Genomic DNA, 13,041 nt, shown 5'->3' with positions numbered 1-13,041 from the left:
CACTGCAAACAATCTTGGGTAGTACTCAAGTTCAGACGCACTTGGTAGTAATCAACAATCTTGGTAGTAATCAACAATCTTGGTAGTAATCAACTTGCAGTCATGTCGGCAATGCGGAGGTAAGATTTAAAATATGAATTTATTGCGTTATCACAGGACGCTTTTTTCCTATAACCGAAATAAACGCAGGTGTATTCGGTATTGATAACGCACTGAAATCAAATAGACATTAAAAAGACCGAATAATGCAAATGAATGTGGAGGCGATTTAAGAACGCGTCCTTTGAACGCGTCCTTTGCGTCATCGGCGCGTCCAGTCAGCGGTTTTGGCATCAGATGAAAAACGCTTAAAAGATATTGTGAACAATATGATTGAATGTTGTTGCAAAACTTGTTAAATAATGTGTGTACTTGCATTGGTCTTACTCTTTGTGTGCTTGTAAGCTGGTCTGAGCTGGTTTACTCTGAATTGAGCTGGACGAGCCTGGAAAGCTTTCAGCCTAACCAAATAAAGAAACGTTAAGACTGAAGAACCAACTAGGAATTATGCTGCGTTCCAGGCAGGCTTTTAAACTCGTGAGTTACGACTTCAAAACCACGACTCACGACCTTATGCGTTCCAGGCAGCCTGTAACTCGTGTTTTTACAACCTTCTACCGGTGAAAGTGCACTGGAACGGCAGTCAAACCCGTGACTTCCCACCCGTGAACTCGTACTAGATCGATGTACTCCCAGTTCAGAGTCGTGACTCGTGGTTTTGAACTCGTGACTTACGGGTTACCGGTTGCCTGGAACGCAGCATTAGTTAGGGCTAATCAGCAGTCTTATTATTTGGATTTAAATTAGACCAGACTTCCTTTTTATGTAACATACTTATAAGAGTGACGATCAAAAAAATACATGACTTTAAAAATGTTAGTCTTAAGAAGTTTATGCAACCAGCTTGACCAGGCAAAGAACTGTCCAAAACCAGCTTGCTAAACCAGCATAACCACTAAAACCAGGGTGTGAGACCAGCTAAAACCAGCTGATCAGAAGGATAGCTATAATACATTTATAATATTGTCCTTATGCAAAATACTTCAGTATACTATAGTAAAACTCCCAAATACTATAGATGTTTTGAATCTTACCATAATAAATATTTACTACAGTTAATACTACAGAATACAATATAAGTGTTCACTATAGTAGCCTATTAACAAAATGTAGTACTTATAGGGGCGGTTTCCCGGACAAGGATTAGCTTAAGCCAGGACTAGACCTGAGTTTAATTGGGAAATATAACTAGTTTTAAGAAACACACCTTACTAAAAACATTACTTATGTGCATTTTGAGGCAAAACAAGGGGCACTGATGTATTTTAAGATATGTCAGTGCAAGTTGTTTTGAGTTTGGACAGCTCTTACATTTATTTTAGTCTAGGACTAGTCTAATCCCTGTCCGGGAACCGCCCCATAATAATTTACTATTTACTATAGTAAATATTATAAACTACAATATACTATGGTATTTATTTCATGTGGAATATACATACTGTAGCCTGGAAGATTAGAAAAAAAACTAAAGAGGTATGTGGCATATAATGCCGCTGTGAAGGTCATCACAACACTGCTCTACTGGCTGTCCTTAAACGTGATGCCCAGCCGATGCGCGACCAACGACCACCGGGTGCACCAGTTTAATCCGCTCACCCGCTTCCTATCCCTACCGTGTTTATATATATAAATATATATTAATCTCTCCCAAGGGTTTTTGTCCTTCTAGGAGTTTTTCCCACTGGGGTTTCTCCTAGGGTTTTTTTTCGTCCCCAGGAGAGTCAGCCAACTTTGGCTTAACTTAGCACTTTACTGTATACGTTACATTATTACTACGCTCGCTTGTACGGTTTATCCTTAGCCGCTATATTCTACCTCTTATATTTATTGATTTTCTGTGTTTTTCCCTACATCTACTCATGTAAAGCTGCTTTGAAACAATTAACAATTGTGAAAAGTGCTATATAAAAAAAATTGAATTGAATAATGAGGTCTGATTTTGTATTATTTTTAACAGCAGCGCAGCAGGTAAACCTCACTTCGGCCCATGGCTTATAGAGCAGGTGATAAGCCGCCAATATGAGGGATTGTACATGATCGACAATGATACTTTTCGGATACCCTGGAAACACAATGGACGAAAAAACCTAGAGGATGAGGACGTCAAAATATTTAAGGTAGCGCATTGCATCACCATCGCATTGGCAACCTTTCATTTCAGCATTAATGATTTTGCAACACGAAACACCAAAGATTATGCCCTGAAGATAACACAAATTTCATTTTTGAACTACTATTATTATTATTATAATCACCACTAGGGGTGCTATGACCAAACTATGCATTATTAAGTATCTGTTATCTGCGATCAAACCCATAATCTCGGCATTGCTAGTACCACACTTTACCAATTTTGTACACAGTTGTGTAAAATTTTTTATTAATTATTTACATTACTGTATATGAAGAGTTTGGTTCCGAAACGAGATAACTCAGTTTTTAAATTTGTCGTCAAAACATGTTTATTATTATTTTATGCTGTTTTTATTGTGTTTTATAGTGCTACTTAGCTATATTTTTTTTAGCTATGAAGGCTTAAATCTAGGGATGCACCGATATGGAAATTTTGGCCGATAACCGATAACTCTTTTAATTTGGGGGCCGATAACCGATATCTATAGGCCGATAAATATTCATATTATTTTCACAATGAAAAACTCCCAGACCGCGGACGTCTTTGCGCTAGACTAGCATACTCTTCTTAAGCCCGCAACACGTGTCATCTTCGTGCTATGTCACAGAAAGCACCAATCAAAACTCCACATGGCCAGCAATGAGCAAGTGAAGTGGTTCAACAAACCAAAATAATCCATAATTTATCGGCTTTCATTTATCGGCCTAATTTTGCTATCAGACCGATAACCGATAATATTAAAAATAAGTAGTTATCGGCCGGTAACGATATGTCGGCCGATATATCGTGCATCCCTACTTAAATCAAAACAAAACAAGTTAGTCTTACTAATGTCTCTCGATGTGTTACAGGAATGGGCTGTAGTCAGTGGTAAAATCCAGGAGTACCCTCACGACAAAGCAAAATGGAAGACGAATTTCCGCTGTGCACTTAATAGCCTGAAAAACCTCCAGATTGTACATGACAACTCCAAAGACCAGGACGATCCTCACAAAATTGTCCGCATCATACGTACTCAGAGTGAGTCGAACTTATTCATCACAATAATAAAAAAGCATTGAAATCAACGATCGGCATTTGAAAATCAAATCGATTTAATTTCAGATCACCAAGTGACCCAGAACATCGAGCCGAATGTGCCATTCATTGCACAGGTGTACAATACAACTGACATGTCTCAAGAAATGGAGGTAACTTTTGAACGTATAAATCAATAGATATATACACAATAAACAAGAAACTTTGTCAAATGTTAAGCATGATTTAAATAAGAGTTTCTTTGTCTGTTGATGTTTGATCTCTTGCCTATTGGCTACATACAATATTATTTCAGGTTAATAGTTTCCTTGTCATATTTCTCAAACAGCAAGAATTGCTCTACCAGATGGATTCTATAGATCTGAATCCACCATATACAGGTAAAAGATTTACTCACAACAAGTGATGTTTGCTTTAGGCCAACATTTCATTAGATCATTACTATTACTACTGCTTATATGTATGGTTATACTTCTACTACTCGCATTGTTTGCCATTGAGACTACAATTACGATATCTTTTAATCATGCAGAGCCCCAAGCATGGGAGACCTCCCAACAAAACATACAGACCGGCATGAGCTACAACGGATCCCCCGACTCAGGTGTGCAGGACCTTTGGAATAACACGCCACCCCCTGTTCAGCAACCACAACCTATAGGTAAACCCAAAACAACTATCTCTAGCATATTCCATCACTGCATAATATTCCAACTCACTTTTTTTTATTTATGTTGTATAAAGAGAGCCCCACCATCTCTGCCATCAATGACCTGGAGATCACTATCAGTTACAGAAAAACAGAGGTTTTCAAGGCCTGCCTTAATTCACAATTGGTACACTTTCACTACCAGTGTGAACCCACTGAGCTGAAGGGAATCCCCATATGCTTCCCGTCCACCGAGAATCTGGTCGACCGCGTACAGATCAAATACACTGATAAAATCCTAAACAGCATTGAGAGAGGCCTGCAACTGGAAATCACACCGGACGGCGTTTACGGCTTCCGTCAGGACAGATGTAAAGTCTTTGTCAGCACCAGCGATCCCTCAGAGATCCAAAACCCAGAACCCAGGAAACTAAAACAGAACTTCAGAGAGGAACTGTTCAGCTTCCAGAAGTACATAAGAGGTAAGAAATATAAAAAGTTGCTGGCCACGTCTTGTTTTTATCGCAATATACATTACCCAGCACGCCAACATTTCTTCATTTCAGATCTACAGGATTTCACAGAAAATAAACGAGGATCTCCAGATTATACAATCTACCTGTGCTTCGGGGAGAAACTGCCTGATGAAAAACCCCTGAATAAGAAACTTATCATTGTCAAAGTAAATATATGCACGTTCTCTAAATGCTTGAATTTTTCTGATCATGTTCGTGCGCTTTAACTTTTCCTCTTTTTTACCCCGCACAGGTTGTACCGCTGATATGCCGTGAACTTCACACGAGGGCTCAAAACAATGGAGCGTCATCTCTTCTGAACGAAAATGTTAGCTTGCAAATATCTCATAACAGCCTTTTTGACCTTATAAGTTCTTTGGGTCTGCCTTCGGCGGATTGGAATGCAGTCTAAAACGTCAAATGTTTTTTTTTTAGAAATATGCAGGAGTGTAACCCCCTACCCATATTTATTCAGTAATTAATGAAAACATGTACAGTTGACACTTCAGCCACACATCTTTGTATATATGTATAGTATATAATATATTGCACTGCCAACAAAATGAATGGGACTTTTTTCCATGGGACTTTTTTAGGTGATTTAGTCTTTCTGGTCTTGTAGTAGGCCTGAATTTATGTGAGAAAAGGCCCGGTCTTTCTGATATTTTTTTTTAAATCTACTGAAACTGTATTTTTCAAATGAGCAGAAACTTTGTCTTTGGCAATATCTTCTATTTTTATATCATTTATATCTTCTTGTGAAGACTCTTGCACACATCGTCCCAAAGTGATGAATTTGCATTGCTTATTATAGTGTATTGCTTCTTTGCACATGTTGAAAGTTTGATGTCATATTACAAAATAAATTAATCACTATTTAAACCCAGTTATAGTGTGTTTGTTTCATTGGCTGACGCAGATACCTACATTAAAGGGGCCATGGCACAAGACTTTTTTGAGATGTCAAATAAATCTTTGGTGTCCCCAGAGCACATATGTAAAGTTTTAGCTCAAAATACCATATAAATAACTTATTATAACATGTTAAAATTTCCACTTTGTAGGTGTGTGCAAAAATGTGCCGTTTTGGGTGTGTCCTTTAAAATGCAAATGAGCTGATAAAACTCAAACACTGATCACAATGATGGTGGGTTGATGTAATTAAAACTCAATTGTGCTTTTCTCTGCACTAAATGTCAGTGCTGTGGTTGGTTAGTGCAGATTAAGGGGTGGTATTATTATCATAAGGAGAGCCAAATTTCAATGACCTATTTTTTCATGTGTTTGTTAAGAATGGTTTACCAAAACTAAGTTACTGGGTTGATCTTTTTCACATTTTCTAGGTTGATAGAAGCACTGGGGACCTAATCATAGCACTTAAACATGGAAAAAGTCAGATTTTCATGCCATGGCCCCTTTAAAACAGCAATTCACAATGGCTACCTATAAACAGCTTATTGTTAATATTTAAAAGTATCGAATGTTATTTGATAAACTCACCAAGTTATTAAAGGTGCATTGGTTAACTTGTAGTATGATCTCTTGACAGAAATGCAATAACTTTAATAACAATGGGGTATAAAAATGTATAAAATGAACTGTATTGTATTGTTTTAATTACCTTAGAATGATCTGTTTTTATCTGCATACACCGCGGGTCCCTTTACATGGAAGTCGCCATTTCGTGCCGTCGTGTTTTTACAGTTTGTTTGAAATAGCTTACTCTTGTGCATTTTTGTTGATTCTTTTGCAAATATTTGTAACTTGATCACTTAATTTATTGATTAATCAAAAAACAGAAACTATATTGCTCGATACAGGAATATGAATGTGATAACGTTTCTACCTTAAAGTTGCAGCGTGTCATTTTTAGAAAACTATCTTTACAGAAATGCAAAATAATATACAAAACTATATTATTAGAGGTGTATAAAGACCTTTCTTTATAAACCGTTATATTTTTATTACCTTAGAATGAACTGTTTTTATCTACAAACACGGAGGGTCCCCTTACATGGAAATCGCCATTTTTGCCGCCAAACTTTTTTACTAAGTTGTCTCCGACGATGACATGTTTGTTCCGTGGCGGCTAATGTAGCTTCTCTATGCGTTTCAAAAGTGAGGGGTGAGCAGTGGACTAAGCCGTTCGTTGCAATGCGCAACCTCACCACTAGATGCCACAAATATGTACACACTGCACCTTTAATTACCTTTCAATATTAACCAAAGGGTTGTTAAAAAACACTTGAAACAAATACCTAGAGATAAAGTTATTGAGCAAAGCCCTAACCTCTTTTGGCTTGCACAATAAAATGGCTTCATGCCATAATCATTAACATAGATGGGTTTTGTCATCACAATAACTAGATGATAATAAAGGAATGATGCACTAGGGGCTTCCCCATGAGGCAACATGTCAACAATAAAGAGTGAATCTGTCATTTCAAATCAAAGTTTTATAAGACTGCTGTATATTGTGCCCTCAATGTACCATATAAGACGACTAAGCCGAAAGTATGAGCAACAATAGATAACAATATAATAAAGCGATATAAACAAAAGACATACGGTCTGAAATGACATGACAGATAAGTTTTTGGATACTTTGTAGTGGAACAGGTGTATGATGAACTCACATTTGGTTACTCTGTTATAGGAACTGTGTAGGGGAACTGCTTTTATACATACACTAAAAATAACCTTGGAACTATAAACCATACATAAACTTTCTATCCTAAGTCCAATATGACAAGATCAATGTTTTCCAATGGCTTCCGAATTAAAAAGGCAATGAAACTAATCAGATAAGATAGGATTCTGTGTTAGGATGTTTATATAGCATTAAATGCCTAAAGGTACATTCAAAACAGCTAGGAAAGGAAAAGTAAGCTTGGAGAAAACACCCTAGCATTATTTGTTTGCATATGCATTCCTAAAAATGAAGGTTTTGTGGATGTTAAAGGTTCTTTTTGGACCCTGAGAAAGAACCTTGAACCTTTATGTTTAAGAGTCGCTTTGATTATTGTTATATAATGCAATAATATTTGATTGTCTAAGCACATTTAAAACAAATCTAAGTAAAGTTAGCTTACTGTTCGATAATGCTTACATAGTGCAGTCTAGTTTCATCGTGACTAAAATAATAAACATGGTAAGATAAACCACACAGAAACGGGTATAACCGGCTGCCAGGTGTAGTATTTGGAGATTTCTTCTGGGAAATTTACATTAGCGAACTTTTTCCCCACACCGGAAATAATATGATGCAATACGTCGAATAAGTGCTACGTCACTTTTATTATGTCTAGCTATCATTGTAAAAAAAAAACAAGGCGTGTAGCACTTCACGCGGCGCTGCGCATTCACACTGGCTTCTGTCATCAGAGTGCCGCGAGAGCAATTCGAAGTCACAGCTCTCGCGGTATCTTGACGTCATATCCCGATCGATCTGCGCAGCGCCTCGTGAACTCGAGTACGCCTACATTTCTGTCACGCGTAAAAGGGATGTCCCGGTACTTCACAGACTATATAAAACAAGTAAGACGCTTCAGACCAACAGAAAACAACATTGGGTAGTACTCAAATTCAGACGGACTGAAAGTAATAATCTCTGGTAGTAAACAACTTCTAGTCATGTCGGCAATGTGGAGGTAAGACTTAAAAACCTTCTTCCTTTTACCGAAATAAACGCAGTATTCCGTCTTGATATCGGACCGAACGATTAAAAACGCTTAAAGTTAATTTGTTAACGTTGAAAAATATTATTGAATGTCGTTTCAAAAATTGTTAATTTATATGTGTGCTTGCATTGGCCTCACTGTTTATGTGCTGGTGAGCTGGTTTACTCTGAATTAAGCTGGACATCTCAGCCTGGAAAGACTGGTCTTCCAGCCTAACCAAAAGGACAAAACATTTAGTTAAGACTTTCTAGGAATTAGTAAAGGCTAATCAGTCTTATTATTTGGATTTAAATTAGACCGGTCTACCTTTTTATGTAACATACTTAAAACAGTTATGATTAGTCTTGATGAAATAAAATATAAAATACATTTTTAACTTTTAAGACTAGTCTAAGAAGTGTATGCAACCAGCCACAGCTTGACCAGGCAAAAGTGTGTCCAAAACAAGCTTGTTAAATCAGCATAACCATCTAAAACCAGAAAGAGAGACTAGCTAAAACCAGCTGACCAGTATATGCTGGTTTTAGTAGTTTTTCTTAGGATGGTAGAAATATAGTAAAGGTTGTAGTATACATCTATAATATTGTCCCTATGCTAAATACTTCAGTAAACTATAGTAAACAGCAATAAACCTACCAAATACTATGGTGGTTTTGAACCTTACCCCAATAAATATTTACTACAGAATAGTATACACTTTAAGGGGTGGTTTCCCGGGCAGGTTTTAGATTAATCCAGGACTAGGAGTTAGTTATTTTATGACATTTAAGTCGTTTTTATAAACAAACCTAACAAAAACATTCCTGGTGTGCATTTTGAGACAAAACAATGGCACTGATATATGTTAAAATATGTCAGTGCAAGATGTTTTGAAATTAAAGCAGCTCAAACGTGCATTTTAGTCTAGGACTAGGATAAACCCTGTCCGGGGAACCACCCCTAAGTGTTCACTATAGTATTTACAAAGTGTAGTACGTACAATAATACTACAATTTACAATAGCAAATACTAGTAAACTACAATATATACAATATTTTTTCATGTGGGATTATATTCATACTGTAGCCTGGACAAATCTGGAAGATTAGAAAAAACAGAAGAGGTATGTGACATATAAAGACGTCTGATTTTGTATTATTTTTAACAGCAGCGCAGGAGGTAAACCTCACTTCGGCCCATGGCTTATAGAGCAGGTGAAAAGCGGCCAATATGTGGGATTGCGCATGATGGATAATGATACTTTTCGGATACCCTGGAAACACAATGGACGAAAAAACCTAGAGGATGAGGACGTCAAAATATTTAAGGTAGCGCACTGCATCATCATCGTATTGGTAACCTTTCATTTCAGCATTAAAGGGACACTCCACTTTTTTTGAAAATATGCTAATTTTCCAGCTTCCCTAGAGTTAAACATTTGATTCTTACCGTTTTGGAATCCATTCAGCTGATTCGGCCTGACGCTACCACTTTTAGCATAGCCTAGCATAATTCATTGAATCTGATTAGACCATTAGCATCGCGCTAAAAAATAACCAAAGAGTTTTGATATTTTTCCTATTTAAAACTTGACTTTTGTAGTTACATCGTGTACTAAGACCGACGAAATATTAAAAGTTGCAATTTTTTAGGCAAACTTGGCTAGGAACTATACTCTCATTCTGGCGTAATAATCAAGGACTTTGCTGATGTAACATGGCTGCAGCAGGCGTAGTGATATTACGCACTGTCCGAAAATAGTCCCCTTGGTTACTTTCAATAGCAGGGGACTATTTTCGGGCACTGCGTAATATCAAGTGGAATAAAGTGGAATGTCCCTTTAATGATTTTGCAACATGAAACACTTGAGATTTTTAAATTACTATTATTATAATCACCACTAGGGGTGCTATGACCAAACTATACATCATTTAGTATGTGTTATCTGCGATCAAACCCATAATCTTGGCGTTGCCAGCACCACACATTACCAATTGAATACACAGCTGTGAAAAAATTAGTATTGTTAATAATTATTTACATTATAAACTTACTGATGTCTGTCGATGTGTTACAGGAATGGGCTGTAGTTAGTGGTAAAATCCAGGAAAACCCTAATGACAAAGCAAAATGGAAGAGGAATTTCCGTTGTGCACTTAACAGCCTTAGCAAATACTTTGAGATTGTTCATGACCGCTCCCAAGACCAGGATGATCCCCACAAAATTTTCCGTATAATACATCCTCAGAGTGAGTTAAACTTATTCATCAAAATATTAAAAAACATTGAAATCAACGAGCGGCATTTGAAAATCAAATCGACTTAATTTCAGATCACCAAGTGACCCAGAACGTCGAGCCGAATGTGCCATTCATTGCACAGGTGTACAATACAACCGACATGTCTCAAGATATGGAGGTAACTATTGAACTTATAAATCAATAGATACATACACAGTAAACAAGAAACTTTGTCAAATGTTAAGCATGATTTAAATAAGAGTTTCTTTGTCTGTTGATGTTTGATCTCTTGCCTATTGGCTACATACAATATTATTTCAGGTTAATAGTTTTCTTGTCGTATTTCTCAAACAGCAAGACTTGCTCGACCAGATTGATTCCATAGATCTGAATCCACCATATACAGGTAAAAGATTTACTCACAACAAGTGATGTTTGCTTAGGCCAACATTTCATTACTATTACTACTGCTTATATGTATGGTTATACTTCTACTACTCACATTGTTTGCCATTGAGACTACAATTACGATATCTTTTAATCATGCAGAGCCCCAACTATGGGAGACCTCCCAACAAAACATACAGACCGGCATGAGCTACAACGAATCCCCCGACTCAGGTGTGCAGGACCTGGTTCAGAATCACACGCCACTCCCTGTTCAGCAACCACAACCTATAGGTAAACCCAGAAAAACAATAACTATGTATCTTTTGCATATTCTATTATCTCATAATATTGCAACTCACAAAACTGTGTTATTTATGTTTTATCAAGAGCGCCCCATCATCTGTAACATCAATGACCTGGAGATCACTATCAGCTACAGAAAAACAGAGGTTTTTAAAACCTTCCTGAATTCATCATTGGTACACTTTCACTACCGGTGTGACCCCACTGAGCTGAAGGGATTCCCCTTACGCTTCCCTTCCACTGAGAATCTGGTCGACCACGTACAGATCGAACTCACTGAAAGAATCCTAGAGAGCATTGAGAGAGGCCTGCAACTGGAAATCACACCGGACGGCATTTACGGCTTCCGTCAGGACAGTTGTATAGTCTACGTCAGCACCAGGGACCCCTCCGAGATCCAAAACCCAGAACCCAGGAAACTACAACGGAAATTCAGAGAGCAACTGTTCAGCTTTGAGAAGTACTGGACAGGTAAGAAATATGAAAAGATGCTGCCCGCGTCTTGTTTTTATTGCAATGTACATTACCCAGCACGCCATTTCGTTTTTATTTCAGATCTGCAGGATTTCGTCGAGAATAAACGAGGTTCTCCAGATTATACAATCTACCTGTGCTTCGGGGAGAAACTGCCTGATGAAAAACCACTGAATAAGAAACTTATCATTGTCAAAGTAAATATATCACCTAATGCACGTTCTCTAAATGCTTGAATATTTATAATCGTGTTTGCACGCTATAACTTTATCTTTTTTTTTACCCTGCGCAGGTTGTACCGCTGATATGCCGTGAACTTCACATGATGGCTCAGAATGACGGAGCGTCATCTCTTCGGGATGAAAAAGTTAGCTTGCAAATATCTCATCATAACAGCCTTTTTGACCTTATAAGTTCTTTGGGTTGGAATGCACTCTAAATCTTGACAATGTTTTATAGCCCCCCCTCACACTCACATATTTATTCAGTGATTAATGAAAACATGTACAATTAACACTTCAGACACCCCCCCCCCCAAGTTCAAGTTTGTATAAATGCATGTATGTTGCACTTCTAAAAAAAAAAGTTAGAGCACTTATCAGCAGAAATTTCCATGGGGCTTTTTTAGGTGATCTTTTCTGGTCTTGTAATAGTCCCAAATTTATGTGAGAAAAGGCCCGGTCTTTCTGATATATTTTTTAAATCTCACTAAAACTGTATTTTTCAAATGAGCAGAAACTTTGTCTTTGTCAATATCTTCTATTTTTATATCATTTATATCTTCTTGTGAAGACTCTTGCACACATCGTCCCAAAGAGACGAATTTGCATTGCTTATTATAGTGTATTGCTTCTTTGCACATTTTGCAAGTTTGGTGTCATATTACAAAATAAATTAATGACTATTTAAACGCAGTAATAGACTTGTGTGTTTTTCATTGGCGGACACGGATACCGACACCAAAACAGCTTATTGTTAATATTTGAAAATATTGAATTGTTAATTGAAAAACTCGCCAAGTTATTAAAGGTGCATTGTGTAACTTGTAGAAGGATCTCTTAACAGAATATACACTCACCTAAAGGATTATTATCTGTTCAATTTCTCATTAATGCAGTTATCTAATCAAGTAGCTTCAATGCAATTAGGGGTGCGGTCCTATATTTACGGGTTACTGGGATTTTCACGCACAACCATTTCTAGGACTTACAAAGAATGGTGTGAAAAGGGAAAAACATTCAGTATGCGGCAGTCCTGTGGGTGAAAATGCCTTGTTGATGCTAGAGGTCAGAGGAGAATGATTCAAGCTGATAGAAGAGCAACTTTGAAATAATCACTCGTTACATCCGAGGTATGCAGCAAAGCATTTGTGAAGCCACAACACGCACAACCTTGAGGCGGATGGGCTACAACAGCAGAAGACACACCGGGTACCACTCATATCCACTACAAATAGGAAAAAGAGGCTACAATTTGCAAGAGCTCAACAAAATTGTAAAGTTGAAGGCTAAAAAAATGTTGCCTGGTCTGATGAGTCTCA

The 13,041-nt window shown here is 37.4% G+C and overlaps 2 protein-coding genes across 4 annotated transcripts; both read left to right on the top strand.

Annotated features, from left to right (window-relative positions):
• Nucleotides 1–4,884, top strand: LOC141362463 (interferon regulatory factor 3-like). Its single transcript, XM_073864563.1, has 9 exons — nt 1–119; nt 2,057–2,216; nt 3,085–3,253; nt 3,338–3,423; nt 3,600–3,651; nt 3,804–3,932; nt 4,016–4,402; nt 4,487–4,602; nt 4,689–4,884. The coding sequence occupies exons 1-9, from the start codon at nt 103–105 to the stop codon at nt 4,845–4,847; spliced, it is 1,275 nt and encodes a 424-aa protein (XP_073720664.1). The 5' UTR covers nt 1–102; the 3' UTR covers nt 4,848–4,884.
• LOC141362464 (interferon regulatory factor 3-like) lies at nt 65–12,415 on the top strand. Of its 3 annotated transcripts, none has more exons than XM_073864565.1 (9): nt 65–119; nt 9,263–9,422; nt 10,172–10,343; nt 10,427–10,512; nt 10,689–10,740; nt 10,884–11,015; nt 11,112–11,498; nt 11,583–11,698; nt 11,794–12,415. In XM_073864565.1, exons 1-9 carry the CDS (start codon nt 103–105, stop codon nt 11,938–11,940), a joined length of 1,269 nt encoding a protein of 422 aa, XP_073720666.1. In that variant the 5' UTR covers nt 65–102; the 3' UTR covers nt 11,941–12,415. The 3 variants fall into 3 exon arrangements, with proteins under 3 accessions (XP_073720666.1, XP_073720665.1, XP_073720667.1); XM_073864564.1 differs by lacking the exon at nt 65–119 and adding an exon at nt 7,933–8,085; XM_073864566.1 differs by lacking the exon at nt 65–119 and adding an exon at nt 7,950–8,085 and having other exon boundaries at nt 9,266–9,422.
• Nucleotides 12,416–13,041: the final 626 nt, after the last annotated feature.

This window comes from Misgurnus anguillicaudatus, unplaced genomic scaffold, assembly GCF_027580225.2.
Source record: "Misgurnus anguillicaudatus unplaced genomic scaffold, ASM2758022v2 HiC_scaffold_27, whole genome shotgun sequence".
NCBI classification, from domain to species: domain Eukaryota; kingdom Metazoa; phylum Chordata; class Actinopteri; order Cypriniformes; family Cobitidae; genus Misgurnus; species Misgurnus anguillicaudatus.
Note: the sequence above shows the minus strand (reverse complement) of the source record. Positions and strands in the feature narration are given on the sequence as shown.